This window comes from Ascaphus truei, chromosome 21 (genome assembly GCF_040206685.1).
Source record: "Ascaphus truei isolate aAscTru1 chromosome 21, aAscTru1.hap1, whole genome shotgun sequence".
NCBI lineage: Eukaryota > Metazoa > Chordata > Amphibia > Anura > Ascaphidae > Ascaphus > Ascaphus truei.
Genome location: NC_134503.1, coordinates 16,915,019 through 16,940,056, shown reverse-complemented (window position 1 = coordinate 16,940,056; position 25,038 = coordinate 16,915,019). Strand labels below are relative to the sequence as shown.

At 44.3% G+C, this 25,038-nt stretch overlaps 1 protein-coding gene across 4 annotated transcripts in view; it reads left to right on the top strand.

Annotated features, from left to right (window-relative positions):
* Positions 1–4,252: 4,252 nt before the first annotated feature.
* NSMF (NMDA receptor synaptonuclear signaling and neuronal migration factor) overlaps positions 4,253–25,038 on the top strand; it is a 42,580-nt gene continuing 21,794 nt past the window's right edge. Inside the window, exons 1-5 of one of the 4 annotated variants that reach the window (XM_075579163.1) lie at positions 4,253–4,661; positions 14,953–15,014; positions 20,298–20,789; positions 21,851–21,926; positions 23,362–23,367. In XM_075579163.1, coding sequence (XP_075435278.1) covers positions 4,591–4,661; positions 14,953–15,014; positions 20,298–20,789; positions 21,851–21,926; positions 23,362–23,367 — 707 coding nt within the window. In that variant the 5' untranslated portion in view covers positions 4,253–4,590. The remainder of the gene's footprint in view (positions 4,662–14,952; positions 15,015–20,297; positions 20,790–21,850; positions 21,927–23,361; positions 23,368–25,038) is intronic. The other 3 variants (XM_075579161.1, XM_075579160.1, XM_075579162.1) reach the window with 3 other exon arrangements.

Genomic DNA, 25,038 nt, shown 5'->3' with positions numbered 1-25,038 from the left:
TAACTACCCTATACTGCTTTCTTCCAGATCTGGCTCAAGCTTCACACGGAAGACATCGGAACCCCCCCCTAACCCAGAAGACAGGTAATGAACACCTCCCCAATGTATAACATTGCGGGAATGAGCGTACCTGGACATTGAGGGACTGCGGATCAGGTAAGATCCCAGGTGGGATTGCTGCTTTAGATATTGTGAAGCGGGGACATCCAGACATTGGTTAAGGGGTTCAGGAAACTAGTCATTCACACCTGGCTTTTATTTCTAGATCCGAACTTTACACACAAACATGTAACAAGGACTAATTGTAGTATAATGTAATACAATAAATACATTTATGTCAAAAACGAATGTTGTTCTGACTAGGAATTTATTAAATGTATTTTATTTATATATTTAATTTTAAAGCGGGGTTGGGGGCGGGACTAGGGGCGGGGTTGGGGGCGGGGTTGGGGGCGGGACTAGGTGGCGAGTAGATTTTTGGGTTGGGCGAGTAGATTTTTGGGTGATTTGTCGAACACTGTATATATATATATATATATATATGAAAAAATCATCTCAGTTGGCACACTGTAAACATAGATAAAATGCTGATGCTTGCCCCATATGCACATGTAAAAATAGAATTTACCAGATTGGAGTCCGGAAAAAACGAGACAGCACACAGTCTTAGTAGTTCCAATGTAGATGTAATCAAAGTAACATGGCACCACCTCCACAAGACTGCACAATAAAGGTTACCAAGAAACTGACAATAGTATATACACACTGGGTAGATATACTGTATATATCTTTATGGATTTCATACTTGTTGAGAATCACTATGGCTATTTCCATTGATTTTACACCTCTAGCCTCCGGCCCTGTGCCTCTGTTTATGCGTTATACTAAGCATATTTACATTTACGGATCTGGCACTGGAGCGCTCATATCACTCCTCATATCACGCTTTGGATAACCGCCTTTCATTCATGGAGGTTTTTTTTTATTATCACTTATGTATATATTCCATGCATTTTTAAACATTGGTATAAATAAAACTGTATTGTTTTTCGTCCGTATGCTACATGATCTATATAGGAGGTTGTGTATTAGTGAAGTCATTTACCCATAATCCCTTGTAGTGATCAAGGTTATTGATACCTTTAGGATTTCTATGGTCACCACTTTGATATCCACAGCGAGTGCTTATCGTAGCATTTTCTTTTCAGCCAGTGTGTGTGTTTATGATGCTACATTTTTCTGATTGTGTGCTGACAATATGGCAGACGCTCCGAGCCACTGCCCCGGAGAGCTCACGCTCTAATAGTTTCATGCCGGAGGCACGGGGAGATAAGAGATTTTCCCTGGATCACAGGAAGAGCTGGCAATGGAATTCAAACCAGATGTGCCCGCTGTGACATCAGCACCGAGCGATGCTCCGGGCCGTGTGATCCGGACTTTTAAAAAGCAGATACTATTGAAAACGACTAATCTGATTAATCCTGCAGTTGATAGAAGGGCCTGAGCAAACGGAAGGTGGAAAGCAAGGCATGCATACAGTATGTGGTTTTTAGTGCACAAGCTTTCAGTCCTACCTAGAGAGCCATCTTTACAGAAAATGTCCTAACTGATAAATAATTGTTTACGCAATTCTGCATTAACCCCCTTTTCAGCCATAAGGGGCTGCAACATTTTACCAAGAGGTATCAAGATATTACCGTAATAACAAGGATTTAAAGAGGCATTCCAGTTCCAAAAAAATATTTTGTTTTTGTTTTAATATATGCTGCCTTTGCTTACCTTTATTGAAAATTAATGAACTAAGCTGCCAATGGATTCATTCTCGCATGATCGATCAGCAATGATCCTGCTTCTAGGGTTCACTAAATTGCTGCATTTCAGTTTCAGCCAATCCTTCAGTCAGCGTAACTCAGCAGCTACAATCTATCCTTATATTACTACGGTAACATTATCTATTGTTACAGTTTGCAGCTCAAGCTGCTGGGAACATTGGCAACACATGATCCCAAACAGGAAAGTGTTGCAAAGATCTTGCACTGCTGGGGAGGTGGGATAAAACCTGCTATAGAAATAAAAGGTTACTCAGTGTATTAAAGTTCATTAAAAATGGCATTAAGGCTAGAGAGATCTGGGTCTGAGAACCCTGGAGGCCATTCGGGATTCCTTAGAAATTGTGGGATACTGCGTTTGGTTTAGTAGAATATAGCTCAGTCTCTATGCTTAGCCTGGATTCTTAGGAATCTATTAAAACCTTTGTATAAACAGGGGAAAATGTTTACTTTCACAATTGAAAAAAGATAATGTCCTAATGTTCTAAAAAAAATTTTTTACCTTATGCAAAGGTCTAATATCTGTATGTAATGTAATAATTACTCTGCTATCCCCCCTTCCAACACTAAAAACGGAACAAAAATTATATATATTTTCTTTTGAAGTGGCATTAATAGTTGTATACATTTTATTTTTAAATGTAGTAAGTATTATCTAGTACTACAAAACACACGTAGGCTTGCTCCTTTTTAATGTGTTCCTTAATATTTAGTATTTTAAACATTAAAGCCCTTATTTAAGGCGTCTTATTGATCCAGTACTGTCTGATCTACTACTTGTAGAAGAGTTGATCTCCATTCAAATGAATGGAACCAAAACCTTCACAAGAGCAGGGAAGCTGCTTCAGGGCACATTGAATAAGGGCCCCAAGAATGACTGAATGATCCTAATATCCAGTGACAGGCCCAGACAACCCTACTCATCTATCGCTTTGTGCTAATAGATACTCTGTATTCCCCAAAGGGAAACTGAGCTATATAGGGCATGCGAGTTACAAGACTAGGACTGACGGGACCTGACCCTGGAAATCAGGAGGTCTCACCATTCTCACGCTTCATTAGCACTCATTAAAACACACACACAGCAAAAGGGCCAGTGACTGTTAAAATGCTTGGGAACAAAAATGCAATGTATGTTTTACGTACAACTGCAGCAGTGCAACCATTATAAACAGAATGCCTATGTATACAGGTGTAGCAAATGTTATTGTTCTCTGGTGTGATACTGTTGGGATATATTGGGATATATTGTGCCAACATTGTCATTAAATCCTGGTGCAGCTGTGATATTCTGTGATTTATACGAGGATGTGTTGTGTTACCTGGGGAAACAATGCTAGGCGTTGCATCTGGATGACAGTGGCACGGTTTTACCACCAATTAACTGTCAATACACCATTTGATTTTGTTACCTATTCATTTTTTCTCTGGACAATACAGCAGCACCCCCAAAAAAAGAGACTTTTAGGCAAGACACAAATATCAAAGCACGATTAACGACCCGATGTCATTTCCATTTCACTTTCTTCCCTCCTTAGGCTCGTTTTATAGTCATCGCTGCTGCGCGTGCACATGGCGGGCGTGTTAGGGTGCAAGCGGTGACGCGCATGATTAAGGGGCATGACTCTGACATCACAGCGTTAAGCTGCGCTTTGATTGGTTCGCGGTGTGGCAGCAGCACGAAAATACAATTTAATTGTAACTTCCCTGGTTTGCCGCGTCACCGCTCACGGCCGCGCACATCCCTAGTATAGAAACGTCTGGCTAACACAGCCAATTATGATTGACGCGCGCACTATATTACACGCCTTAAAAAATACAATTAATCAGCATTTAAATCAAGATAATCGAATACATTTACACTTATTGGGGGAAAACAGCCGTTTCCTATTTCTTTGCTGCCAAAAAAAAAGAGGATAACAGAAAAGATGATGTTTGTGACACACACACACGCGCCCACGCACGCACGCGCACGCACACACACGCGCACGCACGCGCACGCACACACACACACACACACACACACACACTTTCCTCTTTAAGTTTGTGCAGGGCAAAAAGATACATCTACTGAGCCCCAGGGATATCCTGAAAACCTGACCTGTTGGTGGCCCTTGAGACTGGAGTTGCCCACCCCTGCCCCAGGGCCATTATAAAATAGAAATAAATAGAATTAATAAATTAATAAATAGCATATAAAATAGAAATGCCCCCTCTCTCTGCCTGCACACAGCTACATAGAAAGTGACCATTTGACCCACCGAGCTGTGTTCATGTAAAGCACATTATTCTCCCTGCCTATATTCCCACCCTCCCCTGGGCTCTGCCTCAGCTCTCCTCCCCTCCCCATGATGTCAGTGCTGCTGGAGGAGGAGAGTGGAGAGATTACATCCTTTGCCCATGTATGGCACCCGCTTCCTGATGTTCTGTGTGTGTGTGTGTGTGTGTGTGTGTGTGTGTGTGTGTGTATATCTGTGTGTGGGAGATTTGCATTCCCCTCCTGCTGCACTCAAGGAGAGAGCAGGACACAGATAAGCTGGACAGCAGGGTCTGCACTGGTGAGAACTCCACTGCTGTCATTCTATGTCTAGTCCACCTGGACCATGGGAAGCATCACACAGGGCAGTGCACCCTACATGAACCAACCTAGCCACTTCCAGCCTTGATTCCAGGCACCTATATATCCCTCCCAGCTTTGTTGTACAGCCTTGTACCTCTTGGGCTCGTCGGATGTGTTCCCAAATCTTCTTTTTAGCCAAGGATGGGCACAGCTGTCTCCAAGAGGAAGGCGCTGAGGAATGACACAATCTCCAATGTAGCAGCCAAAGTTAGGTGAGTGATCTCTTTGCTGATAATCTGGGGTGAGGGGGGGGGGGGAGGGGGGTGGAGAAAGTATGTGGCAGTGGGGCAAGGGAAGAGAGAGATGGGTGGGTTTGCCGGGAGCGGCTTTGGAAGTGGGTGAAACCTGTTTAAATCCCTGTGTCCACTCCTGGTGAACGTGGGCTATTCGCCTGTCCCAGGCAGTGAAATATTAAATTGTAAGCTTTTTGCATCAGGGTGTATTGTGACAAATACTGCATAAGATGCCAATGCTTTGTAAGAAGTAACCCAAATAATAATGATTACAATATGATACATGCAGATCTTTTATTTATTTTTTAAACCCCATTTTCCCCCAAGTTGCCTGTAAAGGGGCTTATTCTACTATAGACGCAAATCCTGCAGTGCTTTTAATACTTTAATAAATCTCATCCATCCCTCCTGCATATCAACTCACTACTCATTAGGAGTGAGCTTCATTCACCCTGTGAATGTGAGTTTCACTCATTTACAGTGGGTGAGCCTCCATGGCTGTCAGTATCATGGATTTTCACCAAACACAGCACCTGACTTTATAAAGCTTCAATAGAAACCAGAGATATTACATAATGTGATTTTGCTCCATAATCCCCAAACAAATGGATATTTGAATCATTGTATCTATGGGCAGCTGACTGCTATGTGCAGAATTGCTCCATTTTACATCCTTTGTATCTACATGGGCCTGCAATGCAATATATTGCAGGGTCCTTAGGCAGTGAATGTACATTTAGAGAAGGTTCACCCCTTTTTAGATAAGAAGCAGACAGCACCCCGATCGCTTGGCTCACCTATAACCTTCCCTTTGTGTTCAGTCCATGCCATCACCCCAAAAACCTACATATCCCATTTGAATCAATTTCCCTAATGGTTCCCTTCATCAATGTATCTCCACATTACCCTGCCCCTCAGGCTTTCATGGTATTCTTTCACCGCAAAATGCATGCTTGGTGTAAATCATTTGTCTGCGAACAGCCAACTAGTTGAAAAGTGTGATAATTGTGAGGCGTGCAATGGGTTGTAGTGTAACATGGAGAAAAAAAATGCCTCTCACCGCTGAAATGGTTAAAGGAGTGTATTTAATGCCTGAAGCGCTTATTTATCTAAAAGAGACGAAAAACCTGGGGTTATCCAGGTAATGATAATTATTATTGTTGTTCGATTATAGAGTGCAAACATCTAATACATTGCACTGGGGAATGGAGGGCCCTGGTGAGTACATTACATGAACACAACAGACATATTGTTACAGGCACAATAAGGTGGACGGTTCCTTCTCAGAGAAGACAATAGCCTAAAGGATCCAGAGTTTTCAGGTTTTGGATCTACAGTGAGCCTTCAAGGCCAACTCCATCTGGCAATAGAAAGTTGCAACCATGTTGCAATGTTCTATAGGTGACCCTGGACCCATATACTGTATGTCATTATTTTGTAAGAAACAACAACAAATTCGGTAACTATTACCGGTATCTTGGGGGTCCCTGGTGCTGGGAGCATCAATGTTAAGATCTACAGGACCACCCAGTTCTTCGAAGGTTAAAATAATTGTGTGTGGGGTGCATGGGGTGAGGTTGCTCCTTTGAACTACAGTATTAGGGCCACATCTGCACATGCTGCTTTAAAGCTTGCTTAGTTTAATCATTAAATAATAGTATAATAATATAATCCCACAGTTAGGAGACCTTGCAATTTAATGTTTGTTGCACGTTTTATGTGATATGCCCAAAGTCACACGGGGATTATAACCAGCTGAGCTCGGACTCAATCCCACACACGTGTATATTCACAACCAATACCTTACTATAACCACTACGCCACCCTTCCTCAGTTCCCAACCCATGGTAATGTAAAGCTCAATGAAGATATATCATTTAACGTGGCTGCATAAACCATCGCTAAATCAGCCTGCGAAGGAAGCTCTTTAATCCAGGCAGTAACCCAGTCCAGCTGCATTTGGCATACAGAGCTGGAATACCTGAGCACTTGTGGTCTGCTGGCGTGAACAGCTCTTATTTTTATTCTTGGTTATCACTCCTTCCATCGAAATAACCATGACCTCAGCAAGAATACGTTGTTTCCTCTCTCCAGAGGCCAGACACATTCCCCATAATGTTTGGGAGAGTGAATAGAAGATCATGTAGCAGATAATATTGATGGTCCGATTGCAGAACCATGCGCAGTGTATATGAACTGATCACTATCTCTTAAATATAGTTACTGTACATTGTTACATATGGTAGTAGAAGAGGTTGAAAAAAAAGACATCTGTCATGATAACGTCATGAGGTGACAACATCCATCAAGTTCAACCTATGCTAAAGACAGATACTTTATCCTATATTTGCATTTGCAGTATAGTTATCCAGAGGAAGGCAAACAAAACCCCAGTGAAGTATCATCCAATGCTGTCTCATAAGGGGGAAAATAAATTCCTTCCTGATTCCGAATAGGCAATCAGATTACTCCCTGGATCAACATCCTTCCCATGTTTTCTTATTAGCTTCAGTATATCCCTGTATACATTTCCTTTCTATAAAGAGGCTAAATCAAACCATTGCAGCTTAAATGCGGATGACTTTATTATAATATCATATTTCCGGGGCCGACTACTTGATTGTTACATTGGACACGAACTTCTGATTTCCATACCACATCACCAGATGTAATCACGGGAGGTCATACACTGTGCAGTATTAGACCTAAGCCACGGTTTAACCTGTCCCATCCTCCGATAACCGGTACTGAACATATGAAACTAATATCAGAGCAGAGTTATTGATCCCCAATCATTTTATTTTCCGCTGTTTAGTAAACGCCCCAGGACTGCCAAAGTATATATTTCAAGTAACAATTCCTAAAGGTTAATTGCTAGCATTCTAAAAGCTGTTAACACAACGTTATTCTGTTAAATATAATATAAACGTAATAATTTATTACTTTATCACATATAGTATGCGTTAGATTGTGGAAACAAAGTGCAGAGCATACAGTAGTTATGGTTGGCTTAGATTTGGAAATCAGATCATATTTGGAGTATAAGGTTATATAGCACTGGCAGTGTGCGTAGCACTGTACACAGCAATAAGTACAGAAACATGAATACATGTTTCGAAGAGGTGATCTGTTTTTTGGTGTTTGCAGGAGGTACACATAGGGAGACAGAGAGAATTATCCAGGGGGACAAGAAGCTGGCATTTGGTCTCCAATTGGGATCTGCAATCATATATTAAACTAGTGGTTTTACCAGCAGGCAATGCCGAAATCAGCTCTTTTATATGGTAATCAGGAGGTGTTACAATGGTAAAAGATGATCCTGTAGCTGCGACTCTGCTTAATGTGTGTAATGAGAGACATCTATTTTTACCATTGTGGTGCGAATGGTTCTTTGTGCGGTAACACTGTACAATGTCGCACATGGTAGAACGATGTACAGGGGTGCGCAAACTATTTGAGCTGCGCCCTCTCCCCGCCGGCTGCCATCCATGCTCGCGCCCCCCTTACCTCTTTTGCTGGTGTCAAATGACGCCGCGGGGTCATGTTATATCACATCCGCGTCGCCATGGCAACAGGCGTCAAATTACGCCGCAGTGTCATGTGACGTCACATCCCGGTAAGTGAAGTTGCAGGGGCCTCACGCGATTCCCCGTCATTTAATTTAACCGCAACTGCCCGTGCCCCCCCCTCCCCGAAAAATCTTGGGGCGCGCCCCCCAGTTTGCACACCTCGAGTCAGGTGTTAAGGATATCCCTGCTTCAGCACAGTTGACTCAATCGGTGGCTCAATCTGACTGAGCCACTGATCGAACCACCTGTGCTGTTGCAGGGATATATGTGGCATCACAGCCTTCTGTAATTCCTTGTGTCACTATTATTGGGATACATTACTATGCATCATTACTGCAGATAGTCCCAGGGACATCATGGAACGTCTCATTAACCATAATTAAGCCCACACTTGCTGACATTACGGGAATACGGTTATCCGCCTTACTTGGTATTGGGCTATTTCTGTCCAATCTAACTCCGCATTATACCGAGTGTTAGGTCCCCTTTCTTATTTCAAATATTTAGGATAATTGCTCCTATTTGTATCTTGTTAGCGAAGGGTGTGTTTTATCACATTGGGTTTGAGTGCAGTGATAGAGAGCTTTCTCCGCAATCTTCTCATTAATGATATATGTTATCCCTTTACGTACCACACATCACTACTTTCTATCAGCCATGCTGGGATGTTGACTAATTCATTGGGTGCAAATCTCTACACCTCTCCATGTGGTCTTCGGGGAACAAATTGTCACACACGCTGCTGTGAAGTCACACCAGGAGTAAGCTGGGCCACTGCCGGCTTTTCATGACTTTGCAAAGAATTACAGTAGCTTCCCTAGTTGCATTATTTGCTGGTGCTTTGTGATATCTGCTCCTACATCTTTATTATCAGCAGATAAGAGGGTAGCTCCATTTTATGATGTGGCTGTAGTCCAGCCCTAATTTGCCCCGTTCCCATCAAACTCCAGAACGGTTAAGGACAGTTCAGAGAGAGAAAAACAAACAAACAAGAACTGGATCATGATCTGATGATGACAAAGTCAGGCTGGCAATGTCATATTCCCTTTATACCTGCAAAGGAAATGGCAGCTGCTTCGTTCCCTCCTAGAGACGTGAGAAATTGCCCACAATGCATTTCCCCCTGCCCCCCCCCCCCCCAAATTCGACTCCTTGCCAAACATTTTGCCAAGCCTCAAAAGGCTAATAATATCACAAAACGAGTCTTTAAGTTTGCAATTATCGGAAACTTTCAGTGAAAAAAATCGGCAGTGAACAAAACTTGTGGCCTTATTCGTGGTCCCTACGCTAAGCAAATCTGGCCATTTTTGCCAAATATTCAGCTAACTCCAAAAATGGTAAATGTTCCACGGTTTGCGACCTCCTGCGAGAGTTTCCCACATCTCTACGCACTCCCCCAATACCTACAAATACTGAAATACAGATGTACTGTAGTAAGACTTCATTTCCTCTGCGCCGCTGTCACAGAAGCAGAAGCACAAGACAGTGTTTGCCGCGGTCACGTAGCGGGGGGCCCATGCTTCTTTGTGGGACCCCCCCCCCCCCCCCTCGCCCGCAGCGTGGCTACATCTGTATCTACACAGGAGGGCAAAAAGGTGACAAGCACAGTAGAATTGTAAAAAAAAAAAAAAAAGTTTGTGTTGCATCAATTTTCTTCTCTCGCCCAGTGTGTACTCAGCACTTTACAAGGGAGACAATACAGTACAGGGAATTAGAGTACAATAAGGGCAACAAACAAAGTTAGACAGGAAAGGAAATCCCTGCCCTGAAGAGCTTACAATCTAAGTGGGATGTTGGGAGAGTTACAGAGACAGCAGGTGAGGGAATAAGTGCAGTAGATGGCAGTGCTTGGCCACAATGGTTGGGAAGAGTGACTGTGGGTGGGGGACAGTAGCCACGAGTGCAGGGTGCTGAAATGTTTTCTTCTATTTTCCTCTTTGAAGCGCTTTGAGTCCCATTGGGAGAAAAGCGCTACATAAATAAAGTTGTTATTATTATTATTATTATTATTATTATTATTATTATTATGACATAGTATTCTGCCTTGAAACTGGGATAAATAGCTCCATCTAGTGCTACAACATAATATCTGCACCATGTATAATGACAATATGAACTACACACGGGGGGGGGGAGGGGGGGTAGGATCAGTTGTCGAGAGTGATGCAAAATAACTATTGGTACTCTACCAGATTTAAAAACGATTATTAAATATTGTGGTTAGGCTATTTGGGTCATATATTAGAATGAAGAATAAAATATGTTATGCTATCAAAGCAAAAAGGGAGAGCATCTTTCTAACCTGTCTATTTAAAAAGTGGAACCGTTAGTAAATAGACAAAGAGTTGTAGTCTGGGTTTACAAATAAGAAAAAGTACTGTTACTCAGATGTCCTTCCATAACCAATAACAATCACATTTTGACCACTGGTTCGCTCTCCTTAACAGCTGGAGTTCCTACCCATACCCGTGTCTTGATAGATATATATGACATATCCATCAGACTATATAGGACCACATTTAATAAGCAGTGGTATTCCATAAGACACATTGAGGGTCGGAAGACACCTTACAATGGTCCATATTCACTAGTCCGTACTGGAAGTTATCTGATGGAGTAGCACTGTTTAATAAACAGGGTCCATAGTGCAGGCAGCAACTCCTTGTCCAATCCTTACCCCACTAATGAAGATAAGAATTTCTGTGGATGTGACTTTCACAGACAGGACAGGTTTATAAAGAAGACTTTCATTAAATTACTGATTTTTTTTTTATTTATAAAACAAATACAATATTTGAATGGTTGCAAAGCGACACCATCGCCTGACAAGTTATTAGCTACCGGGAAATGTCGGTATCATCATGCAAAGCTGCTTCACAATCAATTAGTAATAGAATAGCAATATAAGTTCTGATCCAATGTACAATGAATACAGCTGCGTGGGGTGCCTGCAGTAATTGTCTTGTGTATCAACTCCGACTGCCTCACATGCTTAGCCTGGTGAGGACTGCTTAACTCTGGCACTGCCTGCAGCTACCAGGGCGGACATGCAGGGGGCTACATAGAATTAGCATCTTTATCCATTTGTTGCCCCACTTCTGTTCTCACAATTTTGAAAACAGACCAACACATGAGACTCAATTGACATTTATGAGGTTATTAATGCTAACAGGCAATGAGTATGCTCTAGATCAGCGGTGTGCAAACCCCCCCCCCCGCCCGCGCCCCTGCCTGCTCTCCTTACCAGCTCGCACCCCCCTCCTTGCTTTTCTTCGGTGTCACGTTGACGCCGCGGGGTCACATGACACCCGCGGGGGTCACTTGACGCCGCGTTGCCGGAGACAAAGTAGGAGACATTGCAGAGGCCTCCTGCGATCCCCAGACATTTCATTTTAATGCCTTGGGGAAGAGCACGGGGCTTCTGCAACTACCGTGCACCCCGTAAAAAAAACTTGCGCCCCCCCCCCCCACTTTGCGCACCCGTGCTAGATGACTCACTGCAAATGAGCGAGACATACACTGGGCACCAACCTCATCGCCAACACTAAGAGACTTTCCAGTTGAGCATTCGTGCCACCAAGGTGCTTTTTGAGATTACATAACGGCAAGGAGCGCTGCAAAGTACATAGGGGAGGAAAACAGCACTGCGGAAGGTTGGTTATCTAAATAGAATTCCCCCTTTGGGGCCCATTTATTGGAAAAATCATATGCCCATTTCACGGGAGGCTGTAACTGTGGGCGTGAGTCTACATGGACTTTTATAGATCTAGCGTGGGCTTGAAACAAGATGATTACGGGTGTTAAGGAAAAAGGGACAAGGGAAAGAGACGAGCCAAGAAGCCAATTTGTGCGACTGTCAACAAAAATGGAAATTGGCCTCATTCTCAGGTGGAAATATAGTATTTGGTCCATATCTGCGGTCTTAATTACCAGCATGCCACGTCCACATTGTTATCATGATTTGAAACACTGGCGTGCTGCATCTTGTGCGGCTTTTCTTGCAAAGAAGTTGACAAAGGTGCAGTTAAACTTAGCTGTCTCGTTTCTTTGTCTTTGGATTACCCGGTTCATGCTTATTCACAGCTTCATTGTGAAATCCTCCAGTTGTTATCCCTTAATAAAAAAAAACAAAAAAAACCATCTGTTTTTAAAAATACTTTTGTGGATACTCCATAATGGCCATCATTTTTTAAATACTTGCTGTTTTTACGGTTTGGATGCATTGTAGGTGCAACAAAGGAAATGGTTCTTTATAGTGATGGCAGGTACAATGTGGAATCCATTACTTATGGAGACTGGGATGGCAGATACAATAGATATCTTTAAGAAAAGGTTGGGCATCTGTTTGAAAAGGAAAGGAATACAGGGATATAGCTAATAAGTAAACATGGGAAGGATGTTGATCCAGGGAGAAATCGGATCTCCATGATTGGAGTCTAGAAGGAATTTATTTTTTCCGCTTTATTGGATAATGTTTCACTGGGGTTTTTTGTTTGACTTCCTCTGGATTCAAATACTGTAAATACAAATACAGTAGGGCCCCACACATTTGGCGGGTTCGGTTCCAAGCCCTCGCCGAAAAGCAGAACATACAGTAGCTTTTTTTTGTGTAGAGTGCACACATGCTATGTCCACCGGCGATTTCCCGTTTCTTCTCCCACCTGCGCGTCTCAGAATGCAGCATTCTGCGCATGCACAAACTCGGCATTCCCTTCTGCGCATGCACGGACTCGGCATTCCCTTCTGCGCATGCACGGACTCGGCATTCCCTTCTGCGCATGCACGGACTCGGCATTCCCTCCTGCGCATGCACGGACTCGGCATTCCTTTCTGCGCCTGCACGGACTCGGCATTCCTTTCTGCGCATGCACGGACTCGGCATTCCCTTCTGCGCATGCACGGACTCTGCATTCCCTTCTGTGCATGCACGGACTCGGCATTCCATTCTGTGCATGCACGAATTCGGCATTCCCTTCTGTGCATGCACGGATTCGGCATTCCCTTCTGTGCATGCACGGACTCGGCATTCCTTTCTGCGCATGCACAGATTCGGCATTCCCTGCTGCGCATGCACTGACTCGGCATTCCCTTCTGTGCATGCACGGACTCAGCATTCCTTTCTGCGCATGCACGGACTCGGCATTCCTTTCTGCGCATGCACAGATTCGGCATTCCCTTCTGCGCATGCACGGACTCGGCATTCCCTTCTGCGCATGCACGGACTCGGCATTCCCTTCTGCGCATGCACGGACTCGGCATTCCCTCCTGCGCATGCACGGACTCGGCATTCCTTTCTGCGCCTGCACGGACTCGGCATTCCTTTCTGCGCATGCACGGACTCGGCATTCCCTTCTGCGCATGCACGGACTCTGCATTCCCTTCTGTGCATGCACGGACTCGGCATTCCATTCTGTGCATGCACGAATTCGGCATTCCCTTCTGTGCATGCACGGATTCGGCATTCCCTTCTGTGCATGCACGGACTCGGCATTCCTTTCTGCGCATGCACAGATTCGGCATTCCCTGCTGCGCATGCACTGACTCGGCATTCCCTTCTGTGCATGCACGGACTCAGCATTCCTTTCTGCGCATGCACGGACTCGGCATTCCTTTCTGCGCATGCACAGATTCGGCATTCCCTTCTGCGCATGCACGGACTCGGCATTCCCTTCTGTGCATGCACGGACTCGGCATTCTCTTCTGCGCATGCACGGATTCGGCATTCCCTTCTGTGCATGCACGGACTCGGCATTCCCTTCTGTGCATGCACGGACTCGGCATTCCCTTCTGCGCATGCACAGATTCGGCATTCCCTTCTGTGCATGCACGGACTCGGCATTCCCTTCTGTGCATGCACGGACTCGGCATTCCCTTCTGCGCATGCACAGATTCGGCATTCCCTTCTGTGCATGCACGGACTCGGCATTCCCTTCTGCGCATGCACGGATTCGGCATTCCTTTCTGCGCATGCACGGACTCGGCATTCCCTTCTGCGCCTGCACGGACTCAGCATTCCCTTCTGCGCATGCACGGACTCGGCATTCCCTTCTGTGCATGCACGGACTCGGCATTCCTTTCTGCGCATGCACGGACTCGGCATTCCCTTCTGTGCATGCACGGACTCGGCATTCCTTTCTGCGCATGCACAGATTCGGCATTCCCTTCTGCGCATGCACGGACTCGGCATTCCCTTCTGCGCATGCACGGACTCGGCATTCCCTTCTGCGCATGCACGAACTCGGCATTCCCTTCCGCGCATGCACGAACTCGGCATTCCTTTCTGCGCATGCACGGACTCGGCATTCCTTTCTGCGCATGCACAGATTCGGCATTCCCTTCTGCGCATGCACGGACTCGGCATTCCCTTCTGCGCATGCACGGACTCGGCATTCCCTTCTGCGCATGCGCAGAATCTGAGTTCCCTTCTGTGCATGTGCGAAAAAAATGACTGCAGTCGGGAAACAGTACCGCCGTATTGGCAGATCACTAAGAGGCGGGGCCCTACTGTATAGGATGAGTATCTTTCGTCGAAATTTAACATAGGTTGAACTCGACGGACATGTCTTTTTTTTTTTTTCAACCTCATTTACTATGTAACTGTGTATAGTTTGGTGTGTGACTGCATAATCCTCCTCCTAACTCTTTTCAATCTGTTTCCCCCCCCCCCCCTCGTTCTTTCCCTATGGGATTTTAATGCCCAGAGCAGCGAGGGCTTTTGGAGAATATCTTTCACAGACACACCCCGACAGCATGAACGGCTCAGGTAAGACATACTGCACAGCACTGATGCAAATGTGTTAACTAATGAAAACAAGTTGTGTGCTCATCAAGTATGGTGTATTAGAAAGAATGTTTTGGTCTATGCCTTGTAGGACTTAGCAAATGTATCGTTTCAAATAACGATTGGCTTTAATCTCGCTATTGGTTGATGACCAATAGATCCAGGTATCCCCATTCATTGACAAAATTCTGCACTGCATTAAAAAGTGTTACCAACGGCCTTAAGACATGGATATTCTGCTGGGAATGAGCTTGACCGCTGGTGACGAGCTTGTCCGCTGGTGACGAGCTTGTCCGCTGGTGACGAGCTTGTCCGCTGGTGACGAGCTTGACTACTGGTTGCAAGCTCACAAGTCCAACCACTCACAAAACTATTCTGCTTTATCGGAATACCTACCCCAATGTTAATAATAGTTTATTCTTATACGGCACTGACATCAACACATTAAATCCCTGAGTTTACAATCTGATGTATGGTGTCTGAGAGACAAAAATATAGAACGATGCCACCAGAGACGGAACTAGGTATTTTTGGGCCCTGGGGCAAGTTCAATCAATTGTGCCCCCCTTGCTCAATTTATAGAACCCCCTCTTTCCCTCTCTCTACTTTGCTTTCCCTCTTCTCTCACACTGCCTCTCCCCCCCAATCGGCTTGCCCCCTCCCCTGGCTCCTACCTGTGGAGCAGGGGGGGGGGGGGGATCTTCCTTGTGGTAGAGGGGAGCCCAACCAAGCAGCCGCCATCCGCCGACAGGCCCAGGACAGATGCCCCCACTCCCCCCCTTGTCAGTGGGCCTGTCTTCGATAGCTGAATCTTTGTGCCCATTCTGTGCCCCGCTCGCGCTGCCCTAGTTCCGCCACTGGATGTAACCAAAGATTGCAATGACATTCAAACAAAAGTCTCTTACTTCAAAGTTAGTGCTAGGGCACTCCATCCATACTTTATATCCAGTACATGTCTAATGAAGGACATGCTTCGTGGTCCTACCTGAAAATCCGTCTACCGCAGGAGAGGCGCACTTCATTGGTTAGAGGCGCCTTGCCTCTCTGCATTGGTTAAAGTGCATTAAAAGCATACGTTTTCCAAAAATATCGGCTACGTTGCAAGACCGCATGACACCATAACAGCCATCGTCATCGGCCGAGGCTCTGAGATCCCACCAGCCATTCATGCCACTCCGAAATGATTGTAACATCCGTTTAATGAGTGAGCAGACGCCGGTTCATTTTCTGAAATGGCAGCAGCTGGCAGAACCTTTGCCCGCGCGTTGTGGGGCTCTGAGTCCCAATAGAAAGCATCTGTGTCAAGTAACATTTTATTGAAACTAATTACATTGATCTGTTTTCTTCATTACCCAGCAAACCCAGCAGGGTCCCATCCCAGAAACACGCTTGCGTTGGTGAACAAAGCAAGTAAACAGGTCCCAGAAAAGCTCATTTACTCCTGGCCTCTACTCTCTGCGCGTAAAACACATTATTTTTTTGCTTTTCGGGGGGATTTCTCTCTGAATGCAAGTGTGTGCAGATCTGTTCAACGAAGACTAGTTGCTTGCTGGTTATGCAGGATAGGGGGTGTGATGCTACAAACCTTAAAATGTCATTAATAAAAGTAATTGTGCTGAGCTTTACTGTACAGTACCAATGTGCAATCCAGTTCAGGTACCAAACCTCTTTAGGTTTAGAGCAGGGGTTCCCGGGGCCAGTCCTCAAGCTCCCCCCACCCCCCAAAAGGTCAGGCTTTCAGGATATCCCTGCTTGAGCACAGGTGGCTCAGTCGCTGCATCAGCACAGGAGGCTCAATCTGCCACCTGTGCTGAAGCGGGGATATCCTTAAAACTTGACCTGTTGGGGAGTCTTGAGGACGGGAGTTGGCCACCCCTACACTAAGGGGTGCATCAAATCACTGATCTCGCCGGACTTTGTATGTAAAAGTGATGGATGGGGGGGAGGGATGTGTGTATATATGTATGTGTGTGTGTGTATGTATATATATATATATAGTACACCGTCTTTGAATTATATGGTTTTACATATCAGGACATAATAACAATCATCTATTCCTTAGCAGGTCTTAAAATTAGGTAAATACATCCTCAGATGAACAACAACACATGGCATATTACACTGTCATGATTTATTTAACAAAAATAAAGCCAAAATGGAGAATCTATGTGTGAAAAACTAAGTACACCCTTACTGCTTCCATAGGAATTAAGATGCTAAGTAGCAGACAGGTGCTGCTAATCAAATGCCCTTGATTAATTGATCATCAGCAAGTGTGACCACCTCAATAAAAGCCGAAGTTTTAGCAGTTTGCTGGTCTGGAGCATTCAGGTGTGTTAACACAATGCCAAGGAGGAAATACATCAGCAATGATCGTAGAGAAGCAATTGTTGCTGCCCATCAATCTGGAAAGGGTTAAAAGGCCATTTCCAAACAATTTAAAGTCCATCATTCTACAGTGAGAAAGATTATTCAAAAGTGGAAAACATTCAAGACAATTGCCAATCTTCCCAGGAGGTGACGTTCCAGCAAATTCACCCCAAGGTCAGACCGTGCAATGCTCAGTGAAAATGCAAAAAACCCAAGAATTACATCTCAGACTCTACAGACCTCAGTTAGCATGTTAAATATTAAAGTTCATGACAGTACAATTAGAAAAAGACTGAACAAGTATGGTTTGTTTGGAAGGGTTTCCAGGAGAAAGCCTCTTCTCTCTAAAAAGAACATGGCAGCACGGCTTAGGTTTGCAAAGTTGCATCTGAACAAACCGCAAGACTTCTGAAACAATGTCCTATGGACAGACGAGACCAAAGTGGAGATATTTGGCCATAATGCACAGCGCCACGTTTAGCGAAAACCAAACACAGCATATCAGCACAAACACCTCATACCAACTCTCAAGCACGGTGGTGGAAGGGTGATGATTTGGGATTGTTTTGCAGCCACAGGACCTGGGAACCTTGCAGTCATTGAGTCGACCATGAACTCCTCTGTATACTAAAGTATTCTAGAGTCAAATGTGAGGCCATCTGTCCGACAGCTAAAGCTTGGCTGAAATTGGGTCATTCAACAGGACAATGATCCCAAGCACACCAGCAAATCTACAACAGAATGGTTGAAAAAGAAATGAATTAAGGTGTTGCAATGGCCCAGTCAAAGTCCAGACCTCAACCCGATTGAAATGCTGTGGCTGGACCTTAAGAGAGCTGTGCATAAACAAATGCCCACAAACCTCAATGAACTGAAGCAACATTGTAAAGAAGAGTGGGCCAAAATTCCTCCACAACGATGTGAGAGACTGATAAAGTCATACAGAAAACGATTACTTCAAGTTATTGCTGCTAAAGGTGGTTCTACAAGCTATTGAATCATAAGGTGTAGTTAGTTTTTCACACATGGCTTCTCCATTTTGGCTTTATTTTTGTTAAATAAATCATGACACGGTGTAATATGTCATGTGCTGTTGTTCATCTGAGGATGTATTTACCTAATTGTAAGACCTGCTAAGGAACAGATGATTGTTATTATGTCCTGATATGTAAAACCATAGAATTCAAAGAGGGTGTACTTTCTTTTTCACAAAACTGTATACACGCATCACCTTCAGAAAGCTACAGTTCTGGTTGGCCTTTCGTGTGATGTTCGATAGTCACACGCCGGGTATACCTGCAACTCCCCCCCCCCCCTGCCTCCCACCTTATAACGACCTCTGTGAATTATCTGTCTCTGTAAGTCTCCCAACATACCACTTAGACTGTAAGCTCTTCGGGGCATGGATTTCCTTTCCTGTTCTCTAATTTTGCTGCGCTCAATGTATCATTATAATTCCCTGTACTGTATTCTTTGTGAAGCGCTGAGTACACTTTTGGCGCTATATAAATAAAGATATATATACATACATTACATCTACATCCCGAGTTGCGAGGCTTGAGGCTGATGTTTGTTGCAGAATTAAAAAGACAGATAATTTCTACAACAATTTGACTTTATTCTATATAAAATTTGCTGCTTTGCAAACCAGCAGATTTCACCAGACTAGACAACCTGTCTTTGTTTTAATTAAGAGCTCGTTTGCCTTTTCCACAAGAATCATTGAACCGAGAAGAAGTTAAGAGGGCAACTAGAGAGGGCGAGGGGGAGTGTAATGGAAGCGGGTTGAGATTGTGTTGAAAATCTGTTTTTAATTACGGGTAGATGGGTTTTAATTATCTCTGAGCCCCAGCTTAATGCTGTAAATACCATTGCACAGCTAATGTTTAATTCCGCTTTTCACCCCTTGCATTGCTTTAGGGATTTGTATTATTACTACATTGCACTGTGTGGCGGATCCCATCAGCCTCAACAGTTAGGAATAGCTGCACACTCCTTTCTGTAATACAGGTATCCTGTAAACTACAAATATCCGTGTTCCTCTGGTCGGGAGTTATTTTGCTGGAATGCTACTGGAAGCAGGAGCATGGCCAGGTATCTTAGCAATGAAACAAGCTTCTCATTAAAGACGTGCAAAGTTTCAAAGGGAAATAGAGCTATTGGTCCCTGTAAATCTCCCTGGATCCCAAGAGATTGGATGAAGTATTTCCAGCTAGAGTGGGAGTTCCCATCTCTATAAGGGGTTAATGCCCTCCGTTCATCTGAGCAGGCAATGCGGAGTATTACATGTGTGACTTGCAGTCGAAGTCAAAGTTCTGATGTTTAGAAACACAGGCGTTTGCTGAGGAAGATGGCAGGCAAAGGGTATCGTTTTTTTTTAAACTTCCCAATTTTTGCAGCAAGGCGACTTTTATCAATAGCATCCGGGGTCTCAGAATGAGTTAATTGAAATCTGCCCACTATCGTTATTGGCTTTAGTCCTACTGTAGTGCCGACGGTTATTCTAACACAAACCAGTGGCAATCGCCAAAAAGACCCAGGTACATGCTGGGTACATGCTGGGTCGCGTTTAAGGCAAGTTTAAGGCATTTCTGCATTGACTAATGACCCATCGGATTAACACAGCAGGGGTCCCTGGCAGTCCCCTTCAGTTTGAAGGGGACTGCCAGGGACCCCCGCTGTTAATCTGATGGGCCATTAGTCAATGCAGAAATGCCTTAAACTTGCCTTAAGCTAGCCAGGTTACACCCAGCATGTAACTGGGCTAGTTTAAGGCAAGCCTTAGAATACTCGTTGTCTCGTCTGTATCTGCGCTTCAAAATGGGTAGCCTTGGTTATGATTTCCAATACAGCACTGATATTAAAATCAGTAATACATCCTATTTGTTTTCATAGATCACCTCCTTGTCCAAGAGGACTCCCCTGAAATGTTGCAAGCTTCCCAGAATAAGCGCCGTCTTTCTGCTATCTCCGACAACAAGTTGGAAAGGAGCTTCTCAGAGGAGCATGGAGAGAAGCTCCCCAGTGAGGGACCCAAACCTCGTGTCTACACCATATCTGGAGAGAGGCCCATGCTCTCTGACCACGAGAACGACAGCATGGAGCTGGTGGTGATGAAAGCCGAGCACGAGGAGAGGCATCATCATCATCATCACCATCAGCATCATCATCATCAGCAGCCCCTGCAGAACTCAGGCAGTGCCCACAACATCACCAGGCCTTCCAAGAGCTGGGCGGGCAGTCGGCAGAACTCCAAGGAGTGCGCCAACTGTGCCCGGCTGACGGTGCCCATGCAGCACTCATTCGATCTGGAGCAACATCAGGCCAGCGAGTCTGGTTGGCGCAGGAAAAAGTTGGAACGCATGTACAGCATCGACAGAGTGTCCGGTTAGTGTATGTGTGTTTACAGTGTGTAGAAGTGTAGACAACACAAGACAGGATGCAAGGAATTGCACCCGAATCCGGCGCCAACTGGCAATCAAGGCAATGGCAGGATCGGGGTGCCATACCCCGCATTGGCGGCTTGATGAATCTGTGCAAATGAATCTTAAACCCAAGATCTCACAATACAATTTTAATATCCAAGGCACCAAATAATGCATTTATTATTAATTTATAGATCTTTGACATTACAAAATAAACTCAACTCTAAGGTTTATTCATTCCAATGCGATCATTTCAAGCACCGTGTCAGATAGACATGAGGAGCTGCAAACACTGTAGTGCTGGAGACTCATCCTGAATACTTAAACTATGATGAACATAGAACAAAGTCAGTCACAGCCTCGTCTGCTGCGATGAAAGAGCCACAGATAAGGTCACAAAGATACTTTTCTCTCTGTACGTTGTAATAGCAAGAGACAGGGGGTGCCCAATGCTACATCCCATTGACAAAACATATATGGTAACAAGTGTAGTGTAGGACCTACATTAATTTGGTTATATCTTGGCGTTGGTATGCAGGCTTATGACGCTTTGGCCAAAGGGTTAACTAAATAACCAAGTATTTATTATTATTATTGAAGTATTTTACTTTATACTTGTTACCATATATGTTTTGTCAATGGGATGTAGCATTGGGCACCCCTGTCTCTTATTGTATGCAATTGCCAGTAGCTCTCTTGTTGACATAAATATATATATATTCATGATGTGGTGGGTGTGGGAGTTTGAGCTTGCTGGGAATGTGTGTACGTTGTAATAAGACAACCAAAAGCAGAGAGTAGAGAAACATTATAAATACAATAGTAGAGATGGATGAGCATTTAGAGTGGTTGCAGCTTTTAGGAGACGGAGTGTAGTTGTGGAAATAGAAGTTTGACGCACTTATGTTAGCCTATCCTGCATGTTATCTGTTGTAGTGGTCACGTTGGTTGGTGGTTCTTGAATTTATGGGTATATCTTATCATTCATTTATGGTTTATTGTTTTAACCTCTCTCTTCAACAGACGATGTCCCCATCCGGACTTGGTTTCCGAAAGAAAACCTCTTTACCTTTCAGACTGCGACCACAACTATGCAAGCGTGAGTGAAACATCGACATGACACCCTGTAGCCAAGTACCTAGAGTACACTAAACAAACAGCGTCTAAAAACTAGCCCATGTAAGGAAACTGGGCAATTTTGCCAAACCACTGCATGTTTAAGTGAAGAAACATCTAAAAAGGGGCAAATCATATATTACAGGCTCCTATTCAATATTGGGAAAAGCAGTTACTGCTAAATAGTGAAACATGCGTCAGCTTCCATTCAAGTGAATGGAAATGACCAGGTTTTTAACAACTTCTAAGGCCGAGTCCATAGAAGGACAGGCCGTGCTGAGCCGTGCGGACGCTCCGCGCTGAGCCCCTGCATCCTCAATGAAGATGCCTTGAGAGGGGGCTCACGCGAGCGTCCGCAGGCGTGCTGAGGCTTTGGAGTTTTCAGCCGAGCGCCAAGCTGTTTTTCAGCGCGCTGTCGGCTGAAAACATCCAATCAGCCTGAAGCAGCGTCAACGCGTCGGCGCCGTGACGTTGACGTCAGTGCGTCGCGGGCGATTGGCCCAGCGACGTCACTGCCCCGCCTCCAACCACCTCCCCCGGCTCCCTTCGCGCACGCTGGCTCGCCTGCAAGTCCGTGGAATCGCGCTGACTGAAGCAGGCGAGCCTCAGCGTTAGCGCGCCTCCGCTCTCCCCACCCCTCTATGGCCCGGGCCTAATATTACAGATATGGGGGGGAGGGGCAGGAGTTACTTATTGCAAACACTGGTGGAAAGGTTACCCTATCCCACAATCAGCCGGAGCAGGCATTTCCAGATACACCCGTGTCTGAGCCAGTGAGCTGACACAGGGTTTTTATTAAAGCAGCGAGGTATCCGTCCTGACAGAATTAGAACAACCCCGGAGAACTAAGACCTGCTTTCCTCCGCGTTCCTTAGAGACACACCGTGAAGGCAGCCGCTCACACTGGTGGTGTTTGGAGCCGGTACGAATGTATTGTTTGAGGCTCTAGCTTTGTGCTGCTCCTAGATGCTGGGACCTCGGAGGATAAGCAGCTGACACAGGCGTTCCCCCCCCCCCCCCCCACACACACTTTATTTTGGCCAGAGCAATATCTGTTCTAGCTCCTTATACCGCCACAGAAATGTCCAGTTAAATAAAATCTAATTTCTTGACATCACATTTCTGGAGCTCCTCAAAGTCAGAATTAATATCGGGGAGAACTCTGTGGGCATTAGAAGGGTGGGAAATGTGTCACAGGTAGGGACCCTGCTCAGTACATGCAGTACAGACACAGGTGTGCAGACAGATGCAGCTTGGGGGATTCTGTTTAGACATAAGCAGAGAAGACAAGCACACATACTTTGAATTAAAAATACCAACATGTATAGATCAGGCTGTCTTCATAAACATTATACAAACTGTATTTAAACTTCCCCTGTACACTTTTTTTTCTCTCCCCATTCTTTTGCTGTGATCAGTATCTCGTAAGTACCTCTTTTTGTTCTTTTGTTTTACAATCATTAGACCAATATGTAAATGAGAGTTGAAATCTTTAACTGTGTAATCCCACAAACTCCCTGTGCATGAATGCCTGTTCTGTATACAGCTCAACCCCCTTATAACGCTGTGCGTGGGGGCCAAAGAATCACATCGCGTTATAAGCGGAACGCGTTAGAAATAATGTACAATTGTATGCATTGTGCAATAAAGTATTTAAGATACCAATAATCGTGTTCGTAAAGTATTCATAAATACTAAAATTGGGAGCCACCCTTGCATCGCGTTATAAGCGGATTCACGTTGTAACGGATCGCGCTATAACGGGGTTGAGCTGTATTAACAAACTCCCTGTGCATGAATGCATGCTCTGTATATTAACAAACTGCATGCTGTTTTCGTATTACACTTGGTTTCCATTTCATATGTCGGGGTACTAATCTGGCTCTATGGCGGTGTGCGCATTTAGGGATTTGTAAGAACCAATCCAAAAACAAAGTAGCTAATGAGGGGGGATTTGTCCTGGATGGAATTGCTTTACTATTCCATGATTAAATCACAGCAGAGTACATCGGGGAGGCTTGCAGCCAGCGCATGTGATGCGCGCCCGGGCTGTATATAAATGACTAGGCTGACATCCGAAGCCCTGAAATAGTCAATAAATATAACCTCCTGTTAAATGAACAATCGATCAAGCTACAGAATTTCTATTAGGAGTGTAAAATTGTCAGAAGCAGCAGTCTACTAAAGCAGTGCATTTATCTTAGTCTGTAGCACAGAAACGCATTACATTACACATATATTTGTATGTTGTCTACAATATTATATATTATTATATTTATATATATATATAAAAACAAACATCACAGCTTGCACTCAATGTACTGGTTCATATAGACAGGTGCTAGTCTCAAATAATAGAAAAACAACATTACCATTCTCTCGTCCGGTAAAGAAAGACTGCACTCGGTTCAGTAATCATGAAAAACTGTATTGGGCATCTGAATAAAAAAGATAAAAAAGATAAGGATTGGGTGACTTATCTTTTTTATTCAGATGCCCAATACAGTTTTTCATGATTACTGAACCGAGTGCAGTCTTTCTTTACCGGACGAGAGAATGGTAATGTTGTTTTTATATATATATATATATATATATATATATATATATTACAATAACAATATTATGTACAGCAGTTATTGCTATAATGAGCGTATTAATTCAGCATGCACTTTTTGTACTGTAAATAATTAGTAATAGCACTATTAGTGTGTGTTAATATGCCTGACGCATGTTTTTTTAAAACTTGAATTCTCCTGAAATAACCACTTCTCATGGTTAACCACTGGTGATACTCAGCAGTAAACCATAGATCACCATACCGGTTTTCAAAAACACACAATAAACCTGTTGACTAGGTATAGAGAGTCATCCTAATTATTTGTATGTAACCTTACCACTGTGTGAGGCACTGAATTGAACCATAATAATTTAGGCACAATCATCTTACAATCTCATACGTGGTGCTGGGGATGAAGTTACTCAATCACACTTACAGGCTTGTGTATTCAAGACCAACACCTTAACCAGTAATGTAAATGGATGTGCTCATCACTCGGGTTTTATAAGGGGTTTCGGGGGGGGGGGGGACGGGGAAA